This window comes from Mandrillus leucophaeus, unplaced genomic scaffold (genome assembly GCF_000951045.1).
Source record: "Mandrillus leucophaeus isolate KB7577 unplaced genomic scaffold, Mleu.le_1.0 Scaffold64, whole genome shotgun sequence".
Classification (NCBI taxonomy): Eukaryota; Metazoa; Chordata; class Mammalia; order Primates; family Cercopithecidae; genus Mandrillus; species Mandrillus leucophaeus.
The window spans coordinates 5,137,825-5,146,685 of NW_012106919.1; the positions used below are offsets into that span (position 1 = coordinate 5,137,825).

An 8,861-nucleotide genomic window follows, 5' to 3' on the forward strand; every position below is an offset into this window, starting at 1 on the left:
AGAAGAAGAAGAAGAAGAAGAAGAAGAAGAAGAAGAAGAAGAAGAAGAAGAAGAAGAAGAAGAGGGAGGAGGAGGAGGAAAAGGAGGAGGAGGAGGAGGAGGAGGAGGGGAGGTGTTTATAAAGTGCACATGAGTCTTGTCAATGATGATGCTGGGCACATTGCAAAGCCTGAAGAGGCTGCAGTCACTCTCAGCTAAAGTTTACTTTTTATTGATGTACAGATAGTTTAGGAGACTGAGGCCTGAAGGAAGAAGGAAGCTCAGTCTGGTAGTGGCTCTGGCAGACTGATAGCAGCAGCATCAAGAGATCCACTAAAGAGCTGCAAAACTCAGACGCCTACATCACACAGGATTATGATTCTTGATCCTGTCATAGACAATGAAACCAGCATCCTTCTCCCCTACAGGGCCTAATAGATAATTTGTGTGAGTTATCATCTAAAAATTATTGGAAAGTAACCTACGTTTCAGCACTAGAAACTGGTTTGCATTTTTAGGTAGTGGTCCTGCCATTTAATACCCAAGATATCTTAGGAGAGATCCCCTGGACAGACTGTGTGGATGGCAGCAGAGCATCCCAACAGACTCTATTGGTGAGCTAAAGTGAGACCTTCTTAAGCAGGAAAAGCAGAAGAACCCCACCAAGGGTACACAGGGGAGCAGCCTTAGACCTTGAACTCTAGTTGCAGCCTGTTGAAAAACTACAAGACCAGCAGGTTGACCTGATTCAACTTCCAAGAAGACATGGCCATTTTTGTGCCAAGACTCCAGGTTTTCTGCCTGCTCAAGGGACCTATTTCACCCTAAATGAATGAACCAAGCTTTACTGTTCACAATCTGGAAAGTGTTGCTTGTTCTTTATCCATACATTCACTGATACATTCATTTACTCATGCAAAGATTATTGAGTGTCTGTTAATAGTAACAAAAATTTGATAAATGAATGAATATTTCTATTCAGGGATTTACAATGCTTGTTTTCATGTTCTGAAACAGTCTCTAGCTGCCTGAAAAAATTCCCCCATAGCTTTCCTTAATCCAGTAAATGCATATTGGCTACAGGTTAGTCTACTTAGTTGCTATTCCCCCCTCTCCACCCTGCCACCCAAAACACAGATACATGACTAACAGCATCAATTTTAACTATGAAACATGTGAATACAAAATGAAAAGTGCCCAGAGGTCCTAGAACTGAGCTCTGAGGCCTTTGCATGTCTCTTTCCTCCTTTCCTTCTGTAGACGATTTAAGTGGCCAAAAATTGTTTCTACGTAAGTGTGAAGCTCACCAGGAAAAAGCTTTTGTCCTTTTCTTGTCTTCTTTTTCAGGTTGGAATGCCAGACACCTAGCAGTGAAGTGGTGTAGAGGAAAAGATAAAGGTCTTGGAGTTAGGGATAAGATCTGTGTTAAGGCAGAAGGGGAAGAAGAAGGAATCGATTCCTCATCCCAGGCTGGGTGCTGGCAGAACGGAAATGCTATGTGTGGAGGGCTCAGGAATTCACAATGTGGAGGCCATGTTGCTCATGCCTGGCCAGCTGGGGCTCCACCTGTCATGTTGTCGTGTGACCAGTGCATTCATTTAGTTGTGTTTTTGAGTTACAAGCAGTTTCTTGATCCTTGCCCAATGTGAACTTGGCTCAGTTTGCTTTTGTTTTGCTTTGCTTTGCTTTGCTTTTTGCTTCCCCTATTACCAAGTTTGATTTTCATTCAGGTTGTTCTCATGAGGCTTCTAATCTAGAGGGAAAAATCCAACCCATGTCTCCATGGGGGGAAAGGGTAAGGTAGAAAGGATTAGAAGGAAACTGGAAGCACCTCTCGAAGTAGGTGAGACTGAACCATGTCTGAAAATGGGGCAAAGCCTAATTTAATAAATGATATTGATGAGGTGGTTGAACATAGCCGACACAGGCTCAGCAAAGCCTTGAGAGCAGAGGGAATGCCAAACGGGTACATTGAGAGCGCCCTGTGACCACCAGCAAGTCACTCCTCCTCTCCAGCCCCAGAGAGGAGGAGTGAATAAGCAGTAAGAGGAGGAGTGAATCAAACTGGCTGGGAATAAGCAAGATGGCAATGCATTTCCAGTCCCCAGCTCCCAAGGCCTGGTTTCCTCAGTTTGTAAACTGATGGGGTTGGTTGCACTGTGTTTAGAATCCTGACAAAATAGTGAGTGTGGGCTGAAAGAAGCCAGCATTTGTTAAGTATCTTCTGTGTGCCAGAGCTATGCTCTTGCTGGGCAGCCTCATTCAATCCTCACAACAGCACTGTCATCTCCACCTTGCAAATAAGGAAGCCAGGTCTATCTGATCTGGAAGCCCATGTTAGAGCATGCCATCTCTCAAGCACTTCAACCTCAGGGAAATGGTGATGCTGAAGGACTTTTCTCTGGCAATATTTATAGGACACGATAGGAGCAGCGGCTTGCACAGCAGTTTCAAGAAAAAAGAGGAAGCAGGAAACAAAGCCACAAGGAGAAACTGAATTCCCTGACCATCTCCTCTGTCTCTGAGTCCTGTAATGCTAGTGGAAGTTGGCCACTGTGGTGTGACTAAATTAACTATCTTGGCGGAAGCTGCAAGAGACAGCATGCAAAATTGCAACTCCTTTTATAATTTGTGTTGACATCCCAGTAGAAAAATGAGAAAAGGCATAGAAAAATAATTTATGGAAGAAAAAAATATATAAATGGCAAAACAATTTTATGGAAAACTTTAGCCAGAAATCAAAAAGAAGTGTTCATTAAAACAATAATGAAAAAATAAAGATTTTTAAAACTCTAAAAATTATGTCAGGATCCAAATATATGGTAATTATTTTTAAAATATGTATGATGATACAGTGGAATACTATGCTGGTATTAACATTACTGTTTAATAATATAGAAATACAATATACGGATGTGAAGAAAAGCTGGAAACAAAACTGTATAAATGGTAGAATTCCGAATTGAAAAATGTGTACTTATGTACAGAAAAAAAAACTGGAAAGAAATCTACCAGAACATTATCCATGTTTATTTTGGTGTGATTACTTTTATTGCCTTTTAGTTCTTTTTCACATACTCTGAAATCTAAAGGAGTATATGCTACTTTGTTGATGAAGAAAGCCAAGCAGGAATCAGAACTACCAGCTGTTTAAGTCAGGGTTACAGCTATGAAATGAGGGGTTCAGAGCAACCTAGATGACTTCCACAGTTCTTTTGAGCTCTAACATTCATTCACTCATTCAACAAGCATGTGTAGAACATCTGCATGGAACTATGGATCATACACTGACCCTTGGGCCCTCCAGAACTGGACTCTGGCCAGACTGGAAAGCAAAGTTTGAGTTTGCTGCCTCCTGGTGTCATATAACTTGCCTATTTCTTGCTAAGCTGTATAGACCTTATCTTCTCCCCCTTCTCCTCTTCCCCTTGTCAAGTCCTGTTCTCACGACAAATTCAGACTCAGGGGATGTAAGTGATTGGCAACATCTCAAAGGTCTACCTCTCCCAGAGGACCTTGACTAAGTCGGGACAAAAATCTTACCCTAAAGAAATGAGGTCCTCTTGGCCAAATTTCAGGAAAAAGCTAGCAGGTGGAAAAATACTTGAGAGCCATCAGAATATGTGCTGTTTTGCCAGTAATTCCTACTCATTTCACAAACCAGTTCTGGCTCTTCCTCTTTCCTCTACTCTCCCCGAGAAACTTACAAGTTGCTCTATTGTTACAGCAACCTCCCTGCACCGTAGCTCTTAGTTCTCATGTTTTCTTCCATGTTCAGCTGTGAGCCACTTGAGGGTCTCATGTTCCCTGTATCCACAGCATCTATCCCAGCACCCCAACATAAAGTAGGTGGCACATGCATGACTAATTGAATGGCATTTCAAGTGCCCCTCATCAGGCAGTGACCTCCTGGCTCTGTGGATGAAGCTGTTTCTGGCTCTTTTCATTGACATCCCTTAGAGATGCAGACAAAATATACGTGACTGGCCATAGCGCCCTTGGAGTTTCTTACAATGGGGTGGCCCTAGTGTGAGGAGCTATGAGCTTCTAATTCCTAGAAATTCCTCAGCTGTTTCAGCCTAGGGATGGCAACTCCTCACTGGAGAGCGAAATCAACTTAATAGGTTGAGATCGATTTTTAAAGTGAAATAGAAGAGAACGGGATAAAAATAGAAAAAAATTTTTTTAATTCCCCAGGTAATAATAATAAGTATAGTTTCATGAAATTTTTGTTTCTGGGGTGTGTGTGTGTGTGTGTGTGTGTGTGTGTGTGTGTGTGTGTACTGGGTCATAGTCGGTTATGATAAAAAGCGTCAGAAAGCGCCTTAAGCTGCAAGGGGGAAGGGAGCCGCCTCCCCTCCAGCTATTTGCCCATGGCTGAGACCACACTGCCTGATGGATGGACACTGGGAACTACCTCCTCTTTTCCCCCTACCCCCTAACAGCCACAGCCCTGGAAGCTGGCAGACTATTTTTCTTAGTGCAAGTGTGGGGTCTAGAGGATTAAGAGGACAAAATAGTTATTTTGACCATGACAAAAGTTTAAAGACGTGTTCACTCTTTCCACTCATGGACTTCTTGGAGCCATTTTTTCCCTTGATGCTGCACCTGACAAGTATCTCAACAAAGGCCTGCCCCTTCCTCACCTTCACTAATGGAGCCCAGGCCTCCGCCTCGGTTTGGACTTTTGCATAAGCAGTGCCTCCAGGCCATGTACTTCTCGGCCATGCTGGTGGTACAGCTGGCATCATCAGACCCGGGCCCAGAGGCTGAGCAACTCTGTTTAAGGAAGACTCTTGAAACCGTCTTAAACAGTCTACCCAGAAGCCCCTTGGGCATTTTCGCACTGATTTCAGGAGAGGCGCAGTATAGGTATCACGTACTGCCTTCATCTGCAGTAGCTGTGTGACCTTGGACAACTTAGCCTCTCTGCTTCAGTTTCCCCATCTATAAAATGGAATTGGTAACTGTACCTACTTAATAGAATAAGGATTAAGCAAGCTAACACATACCAAGTGCTTAGGACAGTCCCTGTACTTAGTAAGCATTTAATAAACATTATTATTATTTAATCATTTCTTAAGCCTGCATAATAGTTATTATTTTTCTATATTTATAGATAAGAAAATGAGGCTCTGAGAAATTACGTAATTTGCCCTGCGTCCTATGCCTAGTAGAGACAAAGCCAGAACTTAAATCCGGATATCCTGACTTCAAGTTCTGTATTCTTTTTCTCCTAGTGGTGCCTCACTCCAGCTTTAGCAGCCTAGGGGCATCAAATTAACTCCTGTCGTGAACTTTTCCTTATCGGTCTCTGCTGGGCTGGCACCCAACTGTGGAAAGGGCACTCTTGGATCAAAGGTGTCTGGAGGGATGGTAAGCCCAGGGGAAGTTCCTGTTCATGATTTTGCATAGTCTTTGGGGACATATATACTTGGGGGAGCTAGAGATAGATAGATAGATAGATAGATAGATAGATAGATAGATAGATAGATAGATAGATAGACAGACAGACAGACAGATAGATGATAGAAAGAGATTTCTTTTAAAAAAATTAGAATCAGAAATGAATGTCCTTGACTGTACTGGCCAACCAAAGGCAATCTTTTGGAGTTCTAGGCTAACTGGACAGCAATGAGCATATAGGGGAGAATCCTTATGCCTTCTATTAAGTTTTCGTAACAATGTCTCTTGATAACTGACTATGGCAGTTTTAAATGGAGATACAATGTAAGTGTTGGTTTCATGGGCTAAGCAGCAGCTAAGTTCTATGTCCTGTTCTTTTCCAGCCTGTGATTTGCTCATTTCTATAGAATAAAGTCTTAATAACTATCCCTGCTTTCTCTTTTCTTGCAACCCACAGAGAGAACTGAACTTCCACATTTAGCACTCAAGGTTGGAAATATATTTTTGATGTATTTGGGATAGTTTTGCTGGATTTTATGACAGTCAATGTTTCAATTGGAAAAAATTCAAATCCACATGGGTTTTATACGATAATTCTGTTAATCAAACTGTTTCATCAACCTGAGTTCTCTGATTGCACTGGTTAATAAACTGTAATTCTCAAATATCCTTTTCACAGGTTTGCGCCTGGGCTAGGCATGGGGACTGATGAGGCATCTTGGTGCCCACTAGCATTCTTGGCACCCTCAGGCACTCTTAAAGTATAAGCCATCTTAAGCTGTCCAGGAGGAGCTGCAGGAATAGTTTCTGGGGCACTCGCAAAGGATTAGAAAATGGGCCCCAGTGCCAGGTTACAAACAGGCAGGCCATGTAATGCGGATAAAATAAGAACTGACTTCAGCTCTGCCCTAAAGTCACACCAACAACTTTCTGAGGAAAAAAAAAATCACATAAATGAATATGCCGCTCAGAAAATCTGCACACAACTACATTCTGTAATGCTGACTGACAGCAAATCACGAGAGAGGAAAGTCATTTAGTGATATTCTCCATCTGACCCCCAGAGAGAGGCAAGGTCAAGTAACTCTGGTCTCTCCGGGATCACAGGGAGATTTGAGGGAGCAGAGTGGGCACACTGAGTGAAATCCACAAGTAGTCCCTGGATTTCATTTCAGCCAACCGTTTTAACAACAGTTTCTGCATTCTATCTGGGAAACAGTGACTGGGACAAGGTCCCTTAAAAAGTCAAGGGGGCCATAGAGACTTTACATCAGACCCATCATAGTGTAGCACATTTGGTCCTCTTCATTTGAAGAGTTAGGACCCACCCCTCATTGTTCACACACCCCAGCTGTGCAACAAGGGCATCTGATTCACGTGAGGCCAAAATAAAGCAGACCTCAGTATATATTCTCTGCATCCTCGTTCCCATATCCCAATCCCTGGCCAAAGGCATTCCCTCAGCACCTCACTGAGGAAGCGCGGACAGCACGCCCTTTGATTACTTACCTCAAGCACGATTTCTTTCAGTTGGAACTGTTTTTGCGCGACCTTATCTGAAGACACCGGCTCGTGGTAGTAGAGGCAGAGCAAGTCATATTTCTTTAAAACCTGCTTGAAGTTCTTCTCGGAAAGACTTACCACTCGGTCCTTCCCATCATATGTGGGGAAATTAAGCCCCTCTTCTGCCCTGCAAGAGGACAGAAAATAAACCCCCACAATAAACAAGTGAGTTCTCTTCATTTGGAAAAATTTTTGTTTCTTGTTCCCAAATATGCCGTGTGCAGAAGAAAGGACAGAAGACTATTAGAGGCCTTGTTGAGCCAAGCAGGGAGCAGACAGGCTGATTTTGTCTCTCTTCTTTGCCCTTCCTGGGGTGGAGAAGTGACTCTTCACCTCCTTGGGTCCAGCCAGCTTTGGAATCGTGGGCTCAGGACAAAGAGCAGAGGCGCGCGCACACACACACACACACACACACACACGCACGCACGCAGTAGAAAAACAGCCAAGCTAGGGAGGCTGGGAGGCCAAGCCCCAGATACCTTACATAGCTCTGCTCAGCCTCTGTCTCATTAGGAACTCCATTTTTAGGATGCAGTTGTTTCAGGCTAAAAATAAATCATGCAATGAATAAAAAAGTTAGATACGACACTGTAGAGGGATTCGCTGATACAGTCTGTCCGAATGGCGAAGAGGGAAGAAGCAGGAGGAAAAAGACAAGAATGTGCACGCATGAAATAAGGAGGCTAGAAAGGTCAAAGAAGAGAAAGAAACTCGAGAGGGAGAGAGATAAGGGACTATGGTGCCAATAAGCAAATGGGGAGTTCAAACATACAGAATGACACTCATGCATTACTGAATTGTTCAATCACTCCAGGGAGGTAACTCAGCCTGTGGTTGCTCACCCTCTGTTCCTCACTGCAACATGAAACAAAACGGAGCCCCAAGGTAGACTTCCTCATGTTTTACTCCTGTTTTTTTCTGCCTTCCATCCTCTCTTCTTAAAAATCCTCTGCCAGCCACTGGGCGAGGGGTGCAGGGACACCCTGCTGAACCCAGCTGACGCCAGAAGAATCTGTCCTCATTAGAATAAAATGAAACAAGGGTCACAGCTCAAATCCCTACTCAGCCTTTTAACAGCTAATGAACTTTGGAGGTTCACTTGCCCTCTCTGATGATCAGTTCCCCTCTATGTAAAGTGGGGCTGATAATAACCATGAAGTTTAAAACACATAAATGAACAAGCATGGCACAAAATAGGTGCTCAAAAATGGTAGCTATTGTACTTACTTCTCACTGGACCTGGGGGAACATTGGTTATATAATGGATATTTGTCTGTTTCTAATATGAATGGTTTGTGAACGCTTTCTTGTCCATTTTCTCCTTGAATCCAGTAGGCAACTGGGGCAGAAGTGATCAGGGTTCATCCCACCACTGAGTTAACAGCAACTTGTCTGAGTTTGCAGCGTTTCTAACTGCCAGAGCAAGAATTCCACCCTGCCTCAAAGCTGCTGCTCCTGGTTGTCTTGCCTCTGACTCTGGGTGATTCCCTTGCAAACACCCCTTTTCTTAAGTACCTTCTTGACCATCTCTTCCAGTCCAACCCTAGTCCAGTCATGTCTCCCCACCCTTCAAAGGCATCTAGGGCACTCATGATTCTGACCAAGTTTCTGTTCTCCTTCAGTTATACATCAGCTTTGAAAAGACAGAGTACTCTGTCACACACAGCTTTTGCAGGCGTTAGAAGGCGAAGAGAAGATCTGTGGCCTCTATGAGTAAGGCAAGGCTCCCCTGCAGTCAGAGGGCCTTACATTGAGAGTCAGGCTGATGAGGGGTTGTCTTGATGCTACACTTTCATGTGCAGGAAGTTGGGGCCTTGAAGAACCCATCACTAAAACCCTTGACGGCCTTCCATTCTTTCTAATGGTGTAGTCTCTAAGTTTTCAAAAGATGGAGCCAAGAATATCCATGCTAA

General features: G+C 43.5%; 1 protein-coding gene across 2 annotated transcripts in view; it reads right to left on the reverse strand.

Annotated features, from left to right (window-relative positions):
* CASQ2 (calsequestrin 2 (cardiac muscle)) overlaps window positions 1-7,406 on the reverse strand; it is a 70,787-nt gene extending 63,381 nt beyond the window's left edge. For both annotated transcript variants that reach the window (XM_012000822.1, XM_012000821.1), the window contains exon 1: window positions 6,895-7,406. In XM_012000822.1, the coding sequence (XP_011856212.1) occupies window positions 6,895-7,128 (234 nt within the window). In that variant the 5' untranslated portion in view covers window positions 7,129-7,406. The remainder of the gene's footprint in view (window positions 1-6,894) is intronic.
* Between the last annotated feature and the right edge of the window lie 1,455 nt (window positions 7,407-8,861).